Here is a 21,818-nt window from a genome sequence, read left to right as displayed (position 1 = left end):
GGCTGAGGTCAGACCAAAGGGCAGGGCTCGAAATTGAAAGTGACTGGCACCCAGCCGGAAGCGCAAATGATCTCTGGATGCCCTGGCCATTTTGATGTGGTAGTATGCATCCTTCAGATCTATTGAGCACATCCAGTCGTCCTTCTGTAAGAATGGAAGGATCGATTGAAGCGTGACCATTCGGAACTTTTCTTTCTTGACTAAGGTATTGAGGTCGCTTAGGTCCAGAATGGGCCTCCAGTCCCCTGTTTTCTTTGGAACTAAAAAGAACCTTGAGTAAGTCCCGAATCCTTTCTGGTCCGCTGGGACTGGTTGGATGACTCTTTTTTCTAGCAGCTTTGAAATTTCTATAGCTGCTGGCTCTCGCAGATGGGGCGGTACATCTGGGAGTCTTTTCTTTGGAATGGGATGGGATAGAAAAGTTATGTTGTAACCTCTGGTAACCACGCTTTTTACCCACTTGTCTGTAGTTATGTTTTGCCAGGCCTGAGGGTATAAAGCTAAGCGACCCCCGACTGCCTCCAGAGCAGGACAGTCGGGCCTCCTCTCAGGAGTGCTGGAAAGGTTTACCAGGGAGTGTATCCCTGTCACCTTGATTCTGCGGACCCCCTCTGCCGCCAGGGCGTCTTCCACCTCTGCCCCTCCTCTGCCTCTAGAAGGGCATCACCCTGTGTGCCTGGGAAAGATCCTTGGGGTTTTCGAAACCACATTTTTCCACCACGTTGCCCTTTGGGGTACGGTCTGGTTGGGGTGGAAAAACGGACTCCGACAGCAGACAGAGTCTTTCCCTCCTGCTCACACCGGGTAAGGGTCTCCTTTACTTTGGGGCCAAAGAGAGTGGCACCGTCAAATGGGGTGTTAGTAAAGGAAGACTTGAAGGCTTCCGCAAATGAACATAAGCGCATCCAGGATTGTCTGTGAAGAGCAATCGCTGAAGCTGCTGCCCTACTCGAACCTTTGGCTGCGTAAGAGATCAGCCTCATGGACGAGTTCACAATGGATGTAAGGGTATTAAGTTGCGCTGTCACTTTCTCTGAGACAGCAGCATCCGTAGTACCCTGGAGGGTATCTCCCAACTCTTTGACTAGATCCCTCTGTAGACGTGTAAAGTGGGTCAAATAGTTCAGGGATCGCATGGAAAAAGCCGCTGAACTAAAAATGCGCTTCCCATACCTGTCCATAGTCCTAGAATCTTTATTAGGGGGATGGACAGATGAGGAAGATTCCAACATCTCCTTTTTCGTGGCCGCTGCCACCACCATAGCGTCCACTGGAACTCCTTTTGTTAAGTAAGTCTTGTCCTGGGGTGCAGTGATATACTTATTGGGTTTCCTTGGGACTGGTTCCACTGTGTCAGGAGCCTCCCACGCCCTTCGAGCAATAAGTTCCATTAATTCATCGAAGGGCGGAGTGACCCAGGAGGAAGAAGGGCGAGCACCGAATGCCTTCAGCAATACTGACTCATCCTCAGAAGGGGGTAGGGACTGCCAGTCACCTCTCTGTTTCAGGATCTCCAATATGTCAGAAAAAGAGACATCTTCTGAAGGTGACTTAGGGGACCCTTCTGACTCATCTAAGTCAGTATCGGATGTCAAGGATTCCTGTGGAGAATCCAAGTGTCTCCTCTTACACAATCTTTTCCTAGGGACTTCTTTGTGGGGAGCATCCGAAGAAGCCTCCGAGGAAGAGGGGGCACCCTCCAAGGGTGGCTGAGACACCGGTGCTCGACACTTGGATGTGGCCGTGGGTGCAGAGGAGGATAACGGCCCTTTATGGGGAGGAGAGGTTGCTTCTACTGATGTGGTTGTCTGGGTAGACAACACCTTCCTCATCAGATCGAAAGCCCCCGGGGCCCGAGTCGAAGAATCTCCCGGTTCCGAAGAAATGGGAAGAATCCCCGAAACAGGCACCGAAGGCATCGACCCCGAGGACGGAGCCGAATCGATCCGCGCCGAGGCCCCGAGGGGAAGGGTCGGAACCGAAACGTCGGTTCGACTCTCGGCCCCGGAACCAAGGACAGATCGTCGGCTCCGAGACTCCGGTACCGGGTCCGACGGAGTCGAGGTGAGAGGAACAGACCGAGAGAAGGACTGTTCTGGACCCGAGGGCTCCACAATCAGAAGATCAACCTCTTCCGGCTCCAAAGACTCAACAGGTCTCGGAGGAGGAATGGATGGAGACAATGGGAGGCCTTCAAGTTTCGACACCAACTGGGTGGAAACTGAAATAAGTTTGGATAGGGCCGAATGCTCCAATAACTTCTGCACCACACGATCCACATCGACATCTGACAGCTTAGAAGAAGAACGGGTCGAAGGAACCGAAGACGGAGCCGACCTCAATAGAGTCGAGGGAGGGAGCTCCATCACCGGTTCCAAGACTCGAGGCTCAGGAACCGACACCAGTTGAACACTCGGCCCCGAAGTCTGTGGAACCGGTGATCTAACTTTACTCGAAGAGCTCAGAGCCGATGACTTGGGCTCCGACGTCTTCGATTCCTTCAAGGATTTGGATGCCTGGTCTGAAGCATCCAGAGCCTCCTGAAAAGAAGGTTTTAATAACCCTCTGTCCATGAGTTTCCTGCGCCTATCTGTCATGACCCTCCCACTAAAAGAGTGACAAATTGAACAGTCCTCTTGTAAGTGGAGAGGGCCAAGGCAGTAGACACAGGAACTATGGTTGTCAGTAACTGACATTTTTTGGCCACACTGGCAACGCTTAAAGCCTGATTTAATTTTCTCAGACATTTTCCAGCAAAGAGAAAAGTCAAGTCCAGTATAAGAGTCAAGTCCAATAGAAAGGTCAAATCCGATGAATATGTCAGTCCGGTTGTCAAATTTAAGCAGGGGTGGTAGGCCCCGAAAAACTCTAACCAGTTAAATAAATTTAACGGTACCGAGAAATTCTACCTACACACACACATACACTAAGTATACCAAAAGGTACTTTCAGAACAAACTTTTTCCTAAAATATAACAAAAATAAAGTTATATCTTATCTCAAGATGCTCGAGCTAGCTCCCAGCGATGCGAACGCAGCAGCGGCAAACTAGATCTGAGGTAAAGGCAGAGGGGGATTGTGGGTATTAGATTGTCTCGAGCTTCTTCTCGATGCAGAGCTTGCAAGCGGCCGACACGGAGCCGAGGATCGGCTCCGAACCCATGTGTAAGAACAAACGGCGAGATTGAACACGATCACATCACTGGTTGCCACAATCAGCTGCAAGTAGTGGTCTGGGGAAGGCACCAAGATAAGAGACTAGGCTGAAGACCTGGAAGGTGAATGGAGAAAGCACAGCAGTTCAAGGAATTACACGGGGCTCTAGCACTTCAGGAAGATGAAATAGATGGAGTTGAAGAAGAAGAATGGAAGCACCTCAAAACAGCATACATGACTAATATAGGACAGTTATGTGGGTGAGCCAGGTATGGAAATAAGGTACATAAGGAAGGCTGACTGGAAAGTAGAAGCAAAAGTCATGAAAAGAAAAAAGGAGTGCGGGAAAGTGTGGCAGATAGAAAAGACAGACCAGGCTAAGAAGGAATGGTGTCTAACAAACGTGCTAACAGAGTTGTTGCAAATAGGAAAGAACAAGGCATCAGATGCATTCTACTATAATACAGAAAGTAACTCAGTTTCTTTGTGCCATCTACCATCAGAATGAAAGGCAAAGACAGAAAGATAAAGAACAGAACAGTCAATCCTTTACAAGGGATGCCAGCAACAACCTGCTCACCAATTCATAAGACGCCAAAGGCAAATGAAAGGAGTACTTCTGAATAAATAAAACCCCACAGAAGCTGTACTGCCCCTGACACAGCATATGATGAAGAAAAGAGAGGCCCACACTAAGGAAAATAAAGTCAGGGAAAGCAAGAGGTTCAGATGAGGTACAAGCAGATACGATGAAGATGTTGGGTGTGACAGGGAAAAAAATGGCTCCTGAGGGTACTCATAGCCATATGGAAAGCAATGAGTACTCCAGATGACTGAAAAATAAACATACCAGTGCTAGTATAACGGGCCATCCATAACTGTGGGCAGTACAGAGGTATCAAACTCCTATCATACTGCATGAAATTTCTGGAGAGTGATTGCACCATCAAAATACAGCGCAGTAGAAAGCAAGATGGGAAATGAGCAGTTCAGATTCAGATCAGGATGCAGCACAACTGACCCAATGTTTGCTGCGAGACAGATAGTTGAGAAGAAGCTTGAAATGAGGAAAGAGTCCAACTGGGCATTCCTAGACTTGCAGAAAGTATATCAAGATCACAAGGTTGCAAGAAAGCAGATTTTGGCAGTTCTGCAGTGGTTTGAAGTCCCAAAAACACTGGTAAAATTAGTGCAGGCTATGTACAAGAATAAAAATGGAAAAAAGGGATTGTGAATGGGTGGATGGAGGTACAAAGACCAAATAACTCATGTACGAACAGTGTTCAGCCTCACAGAGGGGTTCTCAGTGGGAGTGAGTGAGCAGTCAGGGTTCAGATTAGAGTCCACTGCTGTTCATACTGGTGATGGATTACATTAGCAAACAAATCATAGGGGACAGATCAACAAAGTTAATGTATGCAGATGACATGGTATTACAAGACTCTTAACAAGAACTTCTGCAAACGATAAGGGAGTGGAATGCAAATGGATTACCGTGGTTCAGGCAAACGTGGAGAAAAGAACACAATCTGATGAAGAAGACTTGGGACAGACAGGAAGGCAAGGCAAGAAGAAACAAGAGTGCCCAGCAAAGAAGGATTGTGTGAGAAAAGACATGCAACAATCAGGTGTGGCTTTCAAGGAAGGTAGGAGAGTGGCACTGAATCACGAGAGAGATGGTGGCAGTTGACAACACACCCCAAACCCCATGTAGAAATGGGAAAAATGGGGTTGACGATGACGACGTGGTAAGACGAGCATAAATTTAAAATAAACCTAGCTAACATCACAGATGAATAAACAAAACAAACCTGAAAAAAAAACTATGTCAGACTACCTTGAGATTACTTCATCTAAGCAGTACCATTATAGTAGTCTGAACCTCACTGACACTGAAAGACGCACTGCAGGATGAAATGAAGCTTCTCACGATATTGCTAATGACAGTGGAACAACGGTCATTACTATCCTGTAGCAACAGCCCTTTTCAATTTCATTGTTGCTTCACACAAACATGTATTACTATTCCAAAAGATCTGTTGTAACCCTATTAACATTTACACCACTACTGGGTCCCTTTGCTATAGCATAAAGTACAGCTCTGTTAGGTCAGAGTCTGCTTTCCACTCACAACTTCTGACCTTGTTAACCTTACCTCTGTTTTAGCAGCAGAGCTCACTGTATGTAGATCAAAATAACTAGATACCAATTTATACATAGATCATAACTACGCAATAAAGTAAAATTAGAACCAAGACTGTTCAATCAAGAAATATGCCAGCTCCTTGTGCAGCACCAAGAAGGACTGTATGCTTTACAGTAAGGCTCAGTCAATACTTTCACACTTGCTGCCATCTTAATGGTGACTTCTATCATTATCATCTACTTTTCTTCTCTTTGAGGTGCTCACTGCACAATCTTATCCTCAAAGAAATGTATACTATTGATCCCCTTTTTAAAATGGGGATCAACATCACTTCACATTTTGTCCACTCTATTATGCATCTCATTTTACAATGCCATTATGGCTTTCTGTGTAACAATTTCCTTTCAGTTTACATCTCAGTTAGGATTGTGTGTAACAATTTCCTTTCTATTTAGTCCCAGTTTTCTCAGGGATGCTCACTAAGGTTCATGTGTCACTACGACATCCAACATACACAAATAGTGCAAAAGTTAGGATAGTTGATACTCTGTGCAGTTTCTGCATTAAAAAAATAATTTTACCAGCCATTCATTCCCTCTACCCAAACTGTGGCTCTTGTGCATACCTGCTACAATGTTTGATAGGCTAAGAAGTCATAAATTACCATCTCATGTCTGGTACTCAAAGCCCTTTTCTGTCTGACCACTAACAGATGCACAATTCATTGTCAAGCCCAACTTACATCTGCAATGGCCTTTTAATATTATTACCATCTACAACTAATTAATGACTAGTTAATCCTATTAACTGAGACATATTAACGCTTTACAAAAAAATCCTATTAAAATGTTATTTTTCAGGAAATCACACATAGCAGCACCTACTGCAAGCATCCCAAGTTAAGCTACTTACCCAATGAAGTGGTCCCAGTGGTTTCTTCAGAAGGGGTTTCCCCACAAAATTATGCGGCACTTTTGATAAGGTCTCTCTCAACTGTAAAAATTAAAAAAATATATTACATTATTCCAGCACGAAAGGGCATCAGCACTAACAGTATATGGGTACTAAGAAGTGCATCTTAATACAAAATGAGCATCTTGTTTTTGAAAAGAGCCCATATTTTCAGTGATATCTGTTACTGTTTACCTATACAAAACTACAATCCAAACGTTACAGAATAGGACTTACCAAAACTAAATGTCTCTTACAAGGTTAACTACTGTTTTGTTATTACACTTGTAGTTCTGCACAAGATCAAAAATATGTCTGATTTTACTGGAATTGGGATTTTTAGAAAAGGGTAGAAGCAAACTACACAGAAAAAATGGGAACTGTAGGAACAATATAGGGGAGAAATGAGGTTTAAAAGAAGGCAGGATTTAAATTAGCTCTGCAATGTTTAACTGACAATGACTGGTAGATTATAACTGATGTATAATGTTTGCAACTAAGACTGTCAATATGGTTAGTTTTCATGAATATAAATGTATGATAATCTAGGTCATAAGTAATAATTTAATAAAGATGTTTCTTGTTTAAAAAAAAGTTTGTTTTCAGTTATACATACCTCAAAGCTCAAGCCTTCAGAATCTAGAACAAAGTTGCTAGGATGCCTGCTAAATACTGCAAGACTGCGTGTCGCTAAGGAACATGCATCTCAACCTCTGAGCATTACAATTCACAGTGCAGACATTTAAAACAAATCACAACAAAGGGTCAGAAATAGACTTATTTTTCAGAAGAGCTCTTCATATTAGTGCACCACATGTAGTTAGAGAAGAGTTTTTTGCATGAGCTTAGTTCAGTTGAATACTTTTGTAGTCATACAGGTCTAAAACTGAAAAAAATAAATTAGGAGCAATGCTAAATCTAAGTTCAAGATTACGTACTATGCTACGTTATGCCTAAACCCAGCAACAGAGCGGTACGCTCAGAAGTCTGTCTTCATAAAACAACACATGTAGAAGAACATTTTGGAGAAGTGAGATTTAAGGGTAGGCAAGAACTGATCAATTTAAATCACACTGAATTGATAAATACAGAAAAGAATATATGTAACATAACGTTTGCAAGTGGGAATATGTTAATATAAATACAGATATGCCTAGGTTTTAAGTAATAACTCAATAATTCAATAAAGGTGTTAAAAAACAAAAAAAGGGAATAAGAGCACCTAGAGACACTGGGCCTTGAAGCGGTTCCACTCCAAGAACCAGAACAAGTAGAAAATCTTTTCCATTTGTACATATACAATGGTCTAGTAACCAATTTTTCCCCTCCGTTAAAACCTGCAGCATATCCTCAAAAAATGGTGCCTAAAAGTTAACAAAACTCTTAACATCCAGGAGTTCAAATTAACTGCTTTAAGACTAGGTCAAACAACACCCGTCTTCCGAGAGTAACTCCAGTTCATGAGGAAGTTTGTAATAATTGCTCCTCTAACTCCAAAAGAATGCAGTAACCACCAATAGCGTTAGAGGGTAGATCAGAATCTTTATGGGGATACAGTGTCATCGGTGTGAGGGCATATGGGAACATTCCTGTTCATGGGAATAAAATTGCTACTATCTTCCAGGCCTGTTTGCAACAAATTGTGGAGTAGAACTTGTTTAACAGTCTGTTTTGTAAGGAGGCAAACAGATCTACATGAAGTGATCCCCACTGCTGGATCAATTCCTGGAAGACTCCGGGTGTAGTTTTCATTCATGAGGGTCTATGCTTGTCAAGCTGAGCTTGTCTGCTGCAATCTCTAACTGGGTATATTAGACTGTACTGAAGTGCTAGTTCCCAGGCAATCATAAGTCTTTAACAGGGATAACATATTGTACTCCTTGTTTATGTACCACACTACTGTGGCAGTGTTTGTCATGCAACATATAGTAAATTTAAACATTTCACACAGTTGTATGAGGCTGGCTTTTTTTTTAAGTCTTTAAAGAGAGTGGAGTTTGCAACACAGGGAGTTTAAGTTTTGAGTACAAAGGTTACTAAGATTATGGTCAGACATCGCTAATGAAGAATCAACCATGGGATGGAAATACGAGCCAAGTTTGTAAGCAGTAAGTCAAGAATGTTTACGCCCCTGGTCAGTTTGATGACAAGCTGATTCGGGGCATTTTTGTTTACCCAGTCCAAAAACCACTGAACAAACTCAACATTATAAGTACAGGAACTCTGATATATGGAAAGTTATTTGAAGTCAGCAAGGATTAAAGAATTCCTGCTTATACACAGACCCTCTAACATGAATTTATCATCTAGAATCTTGGATGGTGACTGTTAGCAGGTTATACACTTATGTCGCTCGTCTTGTCTTACCACTGAAGATGAACAGGTGGGGTAGTTCGTTTATATGCTTTATTATACAGAAACACATCAGGATGGACAGCAGCAGTACAAAATACAAACTGATTAATTGACAGACTGCACAGGCATACATGCCTACATCAACCGCTTACTACAAAATGGCAGTCAGGCTCGCACGTACTCAGTATTTATACACTTCTGTAAGCCCCTGGAAATCTTCTTAAAGGTAAGCATTCATATCGATCTATATCCTCCCTCTTTAATGAATTGCCCACAATATAACAACATTTGAAAAGAAACATGCAGTTGTACAGACAATAAAAAATAAACACAACATTCACGTCCAAGTTGCCGTGTATCTAGAACATGGTCTGGAAATGCGACCTGATCTAATAATATAGCAATCAGAACTGGGTTTATTAACAGGGACAGTCAATGGTGAACAACCTACCTCAGGAGTTTCAGGACTATACAGGAACAGGGTTATTTACTGGAATGCTGGATAACTCAACTCTGAGATGTATAGAGTCTCTCTTGCAGGCATGATACTGCAATACAGGCTCAGACACTGGCATTAAATGTTTTGGATCCCACCTAAATTCTGCTCCTTGTGATTCCACAATGTATGACCTCGGCTTTGAACATATACTTTTCAGGACACCTATCCAATCAAAACCTCTGGATGTCTGCATCCTCACTATCTCCCTTCCTCGTAATGGATTGAGCCTTTTTTGTTGGACTTGTCATAATAGGACTTCTGGGATAAGCGCTTCTTTAACAGATGGGCTTTCACTGATACGTTGTTCTTCACATATGGAAACAATAATGAACTACTAATTGGTAGTGTGGTTCTTGTCTGTCTCGGCAGAAGTTTCTGTGCAGGTGAACCAAAATGTTTACCACAAGAAACATTTCTGAGATTCAAAAATACATTGCTATGGTTTCATTTCGACTTCTCTAGTAATTGTTTTGCACTTTGACCTGCACTTTCTTCTAAACCATTGGACTGCTGGTAATCAGGGCTACTTATAACATGAGTAAAGTCCCACTGTTGAGCAAATCTTTTGAACTGTTGGCTTGTAAACTGTGTACCGTTGTCAGAAATAAACTTTGCGAGGGCTACCACGGACCGCAAAGTGACACTTCATCTTAGTAATGACAGTACCAAATGCTAGGTTAGGAAGTAGGTCATTCTTGAAACAATTAGAATAAGAGTCTACTAACACCAAATAACACTGGCCATTCCATTCGAAAATGTCTGTTACTACTGTCAACCAAAGTAGTTCAGGAATCTGGTTTAGCTGAAGTGATTCTGTTGATGTGGCCTAGTACTATTACATACAGAACAAGATTAAAGTACTCTCTCAATATTCTGTAACATAAAAGGTCAAAATACTAATCCTCTTGCCCTTTTGGTAGAATCTGTTCCTGGGTGGCCACGGTGCAGGACAGTAATATACTCTTGTTGCAAGGATTTTGGAACAATTACTTTTGGACCTTTCAAGATGGTACCACTGTCAAACAAAATCTCATCTCTGTTAAGGAAAATAAGGTTGCACTTCAACTGGTAAACAAGACTGCTTTGATTGCCATCCTCGACTGATAAAGCGGTTGAGCTTCTGAAGAACTGGATCTGAGGTTCTATGACTTAAGAGCATCAAAACATGTGGAAGAAAACATTCTCACTTCCATGACTTCAAAATCAAGTTTCTCACTTTCATGCTGTTTAGTGGTATTTCTGGGTGATCTGGATAAAATATCAGCAAGATAAAGAAGCTTGCCTTTTGTGTAGTCAAGATTGAAATTATACGTTTGCAAATTTGAGCATCATGCGTTGCAATCTGGCAGCAGCTGTATGCATAAACTTTCTCAAAACAGTGACTAGAGATTGGTAGTATGTTTCAGTCTGGACAGGTTTGCCATAATCATGGAACTTCGAACATGCAAGCACAATTGCCAGGAGTTCTTTACCTGCGCATACTGCATTTCAGTTTGGGTTAGAGTTCTGAAAGCATACGCTATTGGTCTACCCCTTGAAGAATGACTGCACAAAAACCAAACTTCGAAGCATCACAAGAAAGAGTTACTGGTTTGTGAACATCATAGTATCGAGAGTTGGACTGGCAATTCTCTGTTTCAGGACATCAAATGCTCTTTGGTTGCTCTGACCATAACCAGGGTACATCTTTGCGTGTGAGCTCTCCAAGTGGTGCTGAAAGTTGGCTCAAGTCTGGAATGAACTTGCCTAGGTAGTTAACCATGTGAAGAAAATGCCGTAGGGTTTGAACACTATCTCATCTCAACCACAGCGGTTTGCTTGGAAGGATCTGGTTGTAAAAGCCTGAACAATAAATAAATGACCAATATAAGTAACTTCTCTGTGTGAATTTGCACTTCTGATGATCCAGCTTAAGATTCGCTTCATGTGCTCTTTTCAGAACTTTCTTGGATTTCTTTCACGCTCGGCTACACCATTACCTCCTACTAGAATATCATCCTCCATAATAGCACACGGATACCCAAAGGAAATTTGTTCCATTGCATGCTGGAAGACTTCAGAATTTATCCCAAATGGCATTCTCAAAAATCTGTACCTGCCAAAAGGAGTACTGAAAGTAGTTAGCAACAAGGATTTTCAGTCAAGCAAAATTTGACAAAATGAACTCTTTGAATCCAAGACAGAAAAAATGGTGGCATTTGGCATGAGAGCAGCAACTTCTTAGACTGTACAACATTGGATGATGAGGTCTTTTCAGTGCTTTGTTCAAATCTCGTGGATCAATACATATTCTGATATCATCTGAGCTTTTCTTATGAGCAACAACCATGGAGGATACCCACTCAGTTGGTTCATCAGCTGTACAAATCACACTTTGCTGCACCAAGTTACCTAGCTCAACGATGACTCTGTTCTGCATAGGTACTGGAACTTTCCAGGCTGGCCTGACAACTGGACTGACTTCAGGGTCCAACTTCATGGAGTACACAACTGGGAGTTTACCTAGTTTGCCTTCGAAAAGATCAGCATAGGTGGGCAAAATTAGAATAGTGGTCTTTTAAGCTAACAAGGTGAACTTCCTTATTAAAGAAAAGTAGTCCCATTTTCAAACTACCTCTTGCCTACATAAAATTGCAAGTCATAGCTGTTCCCAGCAGAGTAACATGAAAATATTACTGAATCTTCAGTCTGAATTTCTTCACCACCATTAAGCAACGAGCTTTGCACACTTTGCCAAAAAAAGCTTCTCACCAGCACATACTCTAGCAAATGTTTCTGCTGACATAACACTGCACTTTGAACGGTGTCAACTTTGAGCTCTGTGAGTTTTCCATTTATCCAAACAGAACAAAACACTTCATTCTTTGCCCATAAATCTACTGCACTGATGGTTTCATTAAGCACAGACACACCATTAACATAAAAAGTAGGGACGCAGCTTTCTAGTTGATCAATTTGTCTCCTTGAATGTTCCCTTTTAATAAAAGGATGTCCCTTATTGGATTTACAAAACCTTTTGAAATTATTCCACTTGCTGCATTTGTGCTAAGCACTTTTCTCTTTTGGGTTCATGATTTGCACCACAATTACGACAACTGACTATAAAACTGGGTAGAGGCACATTCTTTGAGTTTGCTGACTCACTCTTGTGCTTCATTGAGACTGTGCACACTCTGGAATTTGCTAAAAAGTATGGGGTTTCCTAATGACTGTTGCAGGGCTTACAGTTGCTGCCATGTGCTTGGGCCTGCTTCTTTTAACCATGTGCTGCATACTATTCAACATGAGCTTTAGAAGATACTGGAAGCATGCATTTCTCATTTGTAAGCATATTTGTGTGCTTTTCTGTGAGCTCATATATCTGACAAATCTCAATGGCCTTATTCAAAGTTAAATCAATGTCACAAAGCAAAACCTCTCAGCATCATCTTTAATACCACACACAAGTCTGTCTTTTATCAACTCATCCCTTAAATCACCAAATCTGCATGTTTTAGCTTTGTTTTTTTAAGTCAGGCTTTTGATCTCTTCTGTAAAATAAGTGCCTTTCCATCTTAATATTCGTCTGGGGGTTACACATTTCTCTAAATTTACGTTTTAAGCACTCAGGTCTTCCTTTGCTCAGCCAGTACCACTATATGTTGGTATTCCCCCTACCTTGCAAATACACCAGGTGCATTCATAAATGAGCTCTCTCTTTCTATGGCGTCGGAACCAGCTAAATTAAGCAGAATAAATGCCTTTGTAAGGTCATCTTTATCAGAAAATGCAGCTTGCATGGAAATAGCGTACTCTTTCTCAAAGAATCTCCAATTCTCTGCAATATTATTATCAAATACAAGTGGAGCTGTTTTTTGAAATCCGTCTGAAATGCCAACAAAGTATGCCCAAACACACTGAAAATATGGCCCTTGTAATTACAAACGAACATGCACACACAGCCAGTACTTGTAATACCACTCAAATGCACGATTTATTACACTGAAATACTGCACTTAGCGAAATATGCTTTGAAATTGCTGTATTTTGCGAAATAACTGTACTGTAATACTGCACGGACATGCAAACACTTTGTATGCCTCAAATATCTTGAATAGCTTTAATTAATGCGAAAAGAAGCTCATAGTTTAAAAAATGTGGTCTTTTTTCTCATTTTATACATTATGAGACCCAGACTTGATTTCAAACATTCTCCGTAGATATTCGAATACTTTTTCAATATAGGTTCATAGGTGTGTACTAGGCTAATGGCCCTGGAGCCTTTACAAGCCTAGCCCATAGGATTACCCTGGTGCACATGTCGCAGTTTTGGACAGTTCATTTACTTAGAAATTCATTTGGAGCGTTCAAGTGCTTCATTTTGTATTTTGCGAATAAGAAATCATTTAAGTAAGCTTTGATACGCGAAATAAGTTTGACCCCCTTTTTTTTTTTTTTTGCGAATTATATGTGCAGTAGGGATAATACATTCCTCTACACGCCTCCACCTTTAAAGGAGTGCCTTCTCAGTCCTGAATCTGGATTTCTGGATCTCTCACACTATGTCACTAGTCTTGTTTTACCATTGAAGACAAAAAGTATAGTTTTGTACGTACCATAAATGTAGATGTTTGAGTGTATACACTGCTGCAGTCATTACACATGGGTTATCCTGCCATCAGGCGGTTCCCCAGTCGGCCTGAGTTTCAAAGTCTTGGTCCAGCGCCGGCTGCTGTCGCCTACTCCCTGATGTCAGTGCGACAGGGGGTATACAAGATGCAGCAGACGCCATTTTCTTCAGTTTTTCTTGCCCCAGATGTCAGGTGCCACCAAAAGGTAGGCAATTCAAATTGCTAATAAAACATACATAAGAAAAGCAAACAACAACTTTCAGTTACCAGAAAATACTCCCCATAGGTAGTAAAGGGTAGAAGACATAGGTATGTACCAGCAAGTAAGAGGGGAAGGCGGGAGGGTAACCTGGACTGCAGCAGTGCATACACTCGGAACATCTACATTTATGGTAGGTACAAAACTGTACTATGTTCATAGTGTTACACTGCTGCAGTCATTACACTTGGGTAGAATCCCAAAGCTGAGGTAGGTTGGCTGGTTCTAAAAGGCATTAGGTGTGGCTATAAGGCCCTGCAGCACAGCAGTGGCGAAACCAGCTCTGGATTTAGAGTATAAAGGCAGATGGTAATGCTTGGTGAAGGTATGCACAGAACTCCATGTTGCTGCTTCCAAAATGTCCTTGGTAGGCACTCCTCTGAGGTAGGCAGTTGAAGTGGCTGTTGCCCTGGTGGAGTGAGATCTAATGCTGCTAGGTATAGGTTTCCTATGGTGTGTGTAGCAGAAACGTATGCAATGTCCTATCCATTTTGAAATGGTCTGTTTTGAAATGGCTTTTCCCTGTGCTCCTGCAGCATATGCTACCAGGAATTGCTCAAATTTTCTGAAAGCTTTGGTTTTGTCCAAGTAGAAGCGTAACTGCCTGTGAATGTCCAAAGAATGCAGTAGTCTCTCCCCTTTATTCTGTGGTTTTGGATAAAAAGCTGGCAAGTGAATAGTTTGGTTTAGAGCCACACTTGAAACCACCTTTGGCATAAATGTAGGGTTAGTTCTTAAGGACACCCTGTCCTGGTGGAAAATGAGTAAAGGTTCCACTGCCATTAGTGCCTGTAATTCTGAAACTCTTCGAGCTGATTTTATTGCCAGGAGCAGAGCAGTTTTCCAAGAAATATATTTTAATTCTGCTGTGTTAGCTGGCTCAAAGGGAGGTAAAGTTAATTTTTCCAAAACAAAGTTGAGGTCCCAAGTTGGAGTAGGTGCTCTACGGGGCGGTCTTATGTTTTTAGCCCCTCTGAGGTACTGTTTTAGCAATGGATTAGAGAAAATTGGAGGATCCGTGTTGTAGTGAGCCGAGATGGCAGAAGCGTGGATCATGATGGATGAAAGAGACAGACCTTTGTCCAGCATCTCAGTTAAATATTGTGGAATGTTTGGGACAAGAGGGTCAAGGCTGTGAGCCTGGTTCCAGGCACAGAATCTCTTCCATTTATCCGAATAGGCTTTCCTGGTACTAGGCCTTCGGGCCTCCAGAATGACATCCATAACAGCTTTGGAGAGAGGCATTGCTTGCTTGACTAAGGAATTTTCCATGCAGCTAGGTTTAAGGTCTGTAGCTGACTGTGAAGTATCTGATTGTTGTGCTGAGTCAGCAGATGTGGAATTTGAGGCAATATCCAGGGTGGTTCTTGTGCAAAATTCCTTAAGATTGGGTACCAGTGCTGGTGTGGCCAGTGTGCAGCAATCAGGATCATCTTTGGCTCTTCTTGTCTGGCTTTTATGAGAACCTTTGGAAGGAGAGGTAGTGGAAGGAAAGCATATACTTGCAGGTTTTTCCAGATGAATGAGAGGGCATCCACTTTCCATGCTTGTGGATGGTAACTCCTTGTGCAGAACTTCTGTAGCTGGTAGTTCATTGGGGATGCAAACAGATCTATGGCCGGGCTCCACCATTTTTGTGTTATCATTCTGAATATTTGTGGATTCAATTCCTATTCGTGGGGATCCATGATGTTTCTGCTTAAGTCGTCTGTCAGTGTGTTTTTCCCTCCTGGCAGGAATTGTGCTTGAATGAACTTGACAGTTTAGAGCTGTGTTCCACAAGGTCATGGCTTGTCTGCAGAGGGGGTAGGAGTGACTGCCCCCTTGCTTGTTTATGTACCACATTACTGTGGTGTTGTCTGTTTTTAGTCATAGTTGTCCTGGATGCAGCATGTCCTTGAAAGCTATAAGGGCATTTTGTACAGCTAACATCTCTTTTTGATTGATGTGAAGATGCCTTTGTTCTGCAGGCCACTTGCCCTGAATACATTTTCCTGCCATGTGTGCTCCCCAGACATAATCCGATCCATCTGTTGTCAGGGTTTCCCTGGCTGTGGGTTGAGTAAAAGGCTGTCCCTTGTTGAGGTGACGAGCTTGAGCCCACCATCGAAACTCCTGTTGAAGGCAAGGAAGCATGCCTTCTAATGACAGAGCCTGTAACTGCTGCTCTACAGGAGGCCTCTAAAGAATCAAAAACACATTGCAAAGTATGCTTTCCCACTTGTTCAGCTGCACGCAATAAATCTTGCATTTCCTTAAAATTAGGAGGATCTGAATCTGGAAGCATTTTTTGTTTTAACTGAGACATCAAAAATTGCTGATATTTTAGCATGTGAAACTGGCAATTTAAGGCCCTCATTGCTAAGGTTGCAGACGTATATATACTTTCGTTCCCCATCTGTCTAATGCTCTGGGATCTCTGTCAGAGGGGAAAGTACAGTTGTGTACACTTACCATAAATGTAGATGTTCGAGTGTCTTCACTGTTGCAGTCATGACTGTAGGGTTCTCCCCTGCCGGCAAGCAGTCCTTGGTCGGCCAGAATCCCAAAGTCTGGGTCCGGCGTCGGCTGTTCAACCATGCTCCCTGACGTCAGAGCGCCAGGAGTACAAAGCCGACAGCTGACGCCATCTTCTCCAGTTTTTCTTGCCCCAGATGTCAGGAGTCCCAAAATGAAAAAGGTCCCACATCCTTTGCAAATACACCTCAGAAGAATGGTGAAAAAAGGAACTACACAAAAGTAAAAATAAGAGGGGACAGGAGGGAGGGAAACCCAGACTGCAACAGTGAAGACACTCGAACATCTACATTTATGGTAGGTGTGCACAACTGTACTATGTTCATCGTGTTTCACTGTTGCAGTCATGACTGTACTGTAGAATCCCAAAGCTGAAAGAAAGGGAGGTGGTCATAAAGAAGACGGGGCGGCTAAAAGGCCCTGCAAGACTGCAGAGGCAAAGCCTGCCCTAGACTTTGAGTAGAGAGGTAGATTGTAGTGCTTAGAAAAAGTATGCACTGAACTCCAAGTTGCAGCTTCCAAAATGTCTTAGGTAGGAACTCCCCTGAGGAAGGCCGCAGAAGTGGCAGCAGCTCTGGTGGAATGAGTCCGTATACTCCCTGGGATTTGCTTTCCATGGTGTGAATAACAAAATCTGATTCCATGAGCAATCCATTTAGAAATGGTCCGTTTTGAAATGGCTTTACCTTGGGAACTTGAAGCATAAGAAACAAACAATTGTTCTGATTTTCTGAAGTCCTTGGTTCTGTCCAGGTAAAACGTAGTTGTCTGTGTACATCCAAGGAATGTAAGATCCTTTCCCCTTTATTTTGAGGAGTGGGGAAAAAGGTTGGCAAGTGGATAGTTTGATTTAAAGCCACTTTGGAAACCACCTTAGGCATGAAGGTAGGATTAGTCCTCAAAGATACCCTGTCTTGATGAAAAATAATATAAGGTTCCACAGCCATAAGAGCTTGTAACTCTGAAACTCTCCTGGCAGAGGTTAGGGCTAACAGGATAGCTGTCTTCCAAGATAAAAACATGTCAGAAGAGGCAGCAGGCTCAAAAGGAGGCAAGGTTAGTTTTTCCAAAACATAGTTGAGATCCCAAGCAGGAATGGGAGGAGATCTAGGAGGTCTTAAGTTCTTAGCTCCTCTGAGAAACTGTCTCATGAGCTGGTTGGAAAAGATGGGAGGGTCTGTATTATAATGAGCAGAGATAGCAGAGGCATGTATCTTAATGAAAGAGAAAGAGAGACCCTTATGTAAGAGATATGTCAAGTAAAGTAAAATTAAAGGAATGTTAGGAAGAAGAGGATCAGAATCCTGAGCCTGCATCCAGGAACAAAATCTTTTCCATTTTCCTCATAAGATTTTCTAGTGCTAGGACGTCTGGCTTCTAAAATGACATCCATAACCTGCTTGGGTAGGAAAGAAGAAATCAAAGGCCCTGGATTAACCAGGCCGCCAGGCTGAGAGCTCTGACATGAGAGTGTAGAACCTGACCCTGATGTTGGGCCAGAAGGTTCGGAGACTGAGGTAAAACCCAAGGGGGCTCCAGACATAGGTTCTTTAGAGTTGGATACCAAAACTGTCAAGGCCAATTTGGGGCCAGCAAGATTATCATCTTGGGCTTGTCCTGTTTTATCTTTAATAAGACCCTTGTAAGAAGAGGAAGAGGCGGAAAGGCATATCCCGATAGGTTCCTCCAATTGAATGACAGGGCATCCACTTTCCAAGCCTCTTTGTGGAAAGCCTTGGTGCAAAAATTCTGTAGTAGATGATTGAGATGGGATGCAAAGAGGTCTATGTGAGGACATCCCCAGACTGCTGTTATCCTGAATATTTTGGTGTCCAGCATCCACTCGTGTGGATCCGAAAGGCTTCTGCCCAGACTGTCTGCCAGGAAGTTTTGTTTCCCTGGTAGAAACTGAGCTTGAAGATCCAGATTGCAAGCTAGAGCGGTGTTCCATAGATCCATGGCTAGTTTGCAAAGGGGGTAGGAATGAGATCCCCCTTGCTTGTTTATGTACCACATAACTGTGGTGTTGTCTGTCCGTATTAGTAGTTGTCCTGGTTGTAGAAGATTCCTGAAGGCCATTAGAGCTTTCTGAACGGCTAACATTTCCTTTAAATTGATATGCAGGTGCTTCTGATCCTTTGTCCAAAGGCCCTGCAGACAGTTGCCCTGAAAATGGGCTCCCCAAGCATAATCCGAGGCGTCCGTGGTTAGAATCGGAGTGGCAGGATGTAGACAGAAGGGTTTCCCTTTGTTTAGAGCACATGCCCTGGACCACCAAAGAAATTCCTTTTGAAGGCAAGGAAAGACGGAGATCAGTATGTCTAAACTGTGGCAATGCTGAGACCATACACTTTTTAGGTACCACTGTATTTTCCTCATGTGTAGTCTTTGCATAAGGTGCGAGAAGGATGCAGGAGGCCATGTAACCCAAAGCCTGCAGGAATCTCCTTGCAGATAGTTGAGTTAAAGTTGCCAAGGTTTTGAAAGTTGAAGCCAGTTGTAATTCTTTTACGGATGTCAGAAATGTCATCTGGGTTGTGGTGTTGTGATGGTGTCAAATTTGACTTTTTTATGTTTACAGAGAATCCCAGGAACTTGAGGAGGTTCTGTACAAATTCTAGATGCTGGAGTAAGACATCCTTGCTGTCTGCCTGAATTAGACAATCATCCAGATAAGGGTAAATTTGAATTCCCTTGAGTCAGCAGTAAGCTACTACTGGAGCCAGGCATTTGGTGAAGACCACGGGCGCAGTAGACAATCCAAAGGGCAGCGCAGAGAATTGAAAGTGCCTCGATCTGGCCTTGAACCTGAGGTATTTTCTGCGTTCCTGCCTGATGGGAATGTGTAAATATGCTTCCTTTAAATCCAAAGTTACCATCCATGCATCTTTGCACAGCATTGGAAGTAGCTGCTGTAGAGTAAGCATCTTGAATTTTGGAATCTCTAGAAAGGTGTTCAAGACCGACAGATCCAGAATGGGTCTCCATGAGTTTTGCTTCCTGGGGACTAGAAAGAGCCTTGAGTAAAAACCTTGTCCCATCTCTGAAAGTGGAACCAGTTCTATGGCTTTCATAGCCAAAAGAGCTTCCACCTGGTTTAAGGCCTCCGTCCATTGATGTTTTGGAAGGTCTGGCCATCCGCTTGGCCTTGGCAAGGTATGAAAATGGAATTTGTAACCTCTTACAACCACATCCAAAACCCACTTGTCTTGGGTTATACGAGTCCAATTTTGATAAAAGAGAGAGAGTTTTCCTCCGAGAGGGGCTTCCAGGCAAGAAATTCCTGTAGCCCAACAGAGGGAGTCATTGAGTTTGTTTCCTATGAGTTTGTGACCTGTCCTCTCCTCCCCTAGGGCTGGAAAGCAGTCCACTGTCTTGGTCGATAAGAAGCTTGTGTTTGAGGCCTTCCTCTGGAGCGTCTATATCTACCCCTCTGAGGCCTGTCTGAAGAGGGAAAGGACCAATTTTTTGAAGGCCAATTCCTGCTAAATCTAGGTGGCTGTACTTGTAAACTGTTTGCATGGATTTCGCCTTATCCTCCATCTTTTTAATCACCTCTTCAGCTTTTGATCCAGACAAAACATTATGTTGAACAGGAGCATCCAATAATTTAGCCTTTACTTGTTCAGGCAAATTTTGTTCCTTTAGCCATGCATGCCTTCTAATGACTGTGCCGGAGGCAGCAGCCCTACAGGAAGCCTCCAAGGCATCAAATCCACAGTGTAAACCATGCTTCCCAATTTGTTCAGTGGCATGCAGTAAGTCATGTAATTCCTTATCCTCTGCACAAGCAGAAATGGAAGTAAGCTTTTGTTTTAAAACAGACAAGAGAAATTGCTGGTATTTCAGCATATGAAACTGACAGTTTAAAGCCCTAATGGACAAAGTAGCAGAAATGTACACCTTTTTGCCCCATCTTTATAAGGATCTAGAATCCTTTTCAGTTGGAATGGGATTTTTGGCAGAAGCGGCCTTAACTCCCTTAGGACCTTGAGAAATGGTTTCAGGGTCAGCAGAAGGGTTCTTGTATAAAAACTGGTGGGAATCAGGAACCCTGTAATATCTATCAGGCTTAACAGGAGCAGGAGGAAAAGAGTCAGGGGTTAAGTTAGCCTCCAAAAAGGCATCATCCACAATATCCAAAACAGGAGGAATAGCCAGGGGTCTAATGTTGGGAAAGAAGAAGAAAATCCCTCAGTCTTTTCTTAGATTCCGAATACTCCTGTCCTTCCCAGTGGAAATGTTCCCTCATTTCATGCAAAGTTTCCCCAAAAGAGAAATCCTCAGGGGAGAAGCTGAAGGAATGGATTCCTCAGCATCAGAATCCTCATAAGGAGGGAAAGAACATTCCTGGTCAGAAGAAGAAACTGAACAAACAGAAGCCTGATCAGAGGAATCATAATAAACATCCTGCCTTGGCCTTTTATCTGGAGGGGGATGTGAACCCCTAATCATAGTAAGTAAATCCTCCGCCATCTTGAGTAACTGTTTCTGACATCGGAGTGGAGCAAGAAAAAAGTTTCCCCAACGGGGTACTTAGCTTTGAGTGGAGAAGAAAATCTTCGGACAGAAGCTTATCAGAAAAAATAGTCAGGAGTCAGCTGACCGGCACTTGCGAACTGCTATCACCGCATGGCAAGAAAGACTGGAGAAGATGGCGTCGGCTGTCGGCTTTGTACTCCTGGCGCTCTGATGTCAGGAAGCATGGTTGAACAGCCGACACCGGACCCAGACTTTGGGATTCTGGCCGACCGAGGACTGCCTGCAGGCAGGGGAGAACCCTACAGTCATGACTGCAACAGTGAAACACGATGAACATCTGGGTTTTTTGCTGATGAGGCTTTAATCCCTTTGGGTCCCTGAGAAATAGTTTCAGGGTCAGCAAAGTACAGTTTTGTACCTACCATAAATGTAGATGTCCGAACTGGATAGCATCTGCAGTCATAACAACTGGGTTGTCCTGTCGTCAGGCAGCCCTTCGGTCGGCCAGATTCCAAAGTCCGGGTCCGGCTTCGGCTGATGTCGCACTTCACCCGACGTCATCTCTGTTGGTCTTCGGGTATAAAGGCATCAGCCGACGCCATTTTCCTCAGTGTTTCTTGCCCCAGATACCAGTTGCCCTCTTGGAAGGCTAAATTTTGGGTAAATGCCAATGTTTCCAAAAAGATAGAAGGCAAACACAAAAAATAAGCATGTATGTACATATATACAAACAAATACACCATAAGAGACTCCCCCCCGCCAGCTAGCTATTAGGAGGGTAAATACCCTAGGAGTACCACAGAGGGGAAGGAGGGAGGGTAATCCTGACTGCAGATGCTATCC

General features: G+C 42.9%; 1 protein-coding gene across 1 annotated transcript in view; it reads right to left on the bottom strand.

Annotated features, from left to right (window-relative positions):
- The window catches only part of LOC122791266 (protein FAM98A-like), a gene marked incomplete at its 5' end in the record, with an annotated part of 841,249 nt that overhangs the window by 513,713 nt on the left and 305,718 nt on the right, over positions 1-21,818 (bottom strand). Inside the window, 1 exon segment of the mRNA XM_044058940.1 lies at positions 6,215-6,295. Coding sequence (XP_043914875.1) covers positions 6,215-6,295 — 81 coding nt within the window.

Source organism: Protopterus annectens, chromosome 1.part2 (genome assembly GCF_019279795.1).
Source record: "Protopterus annectens isolate FY-2018-M chromosome 1.part2, PAN1.0, whole genome shotgun sequence".
Classification (NCBI taxonomy): domain Eukaryota; kingdom Metazoa; phylum Chordata; order Ceratodontiformes; family Protopteridae; genus Protopterus; species Protopterus annectens.
The sequence above is the reverse complement of the archived record's forward strand: the minus strand, read 5'-3'. Positions and strand labels throughout refer to the sequence as shown.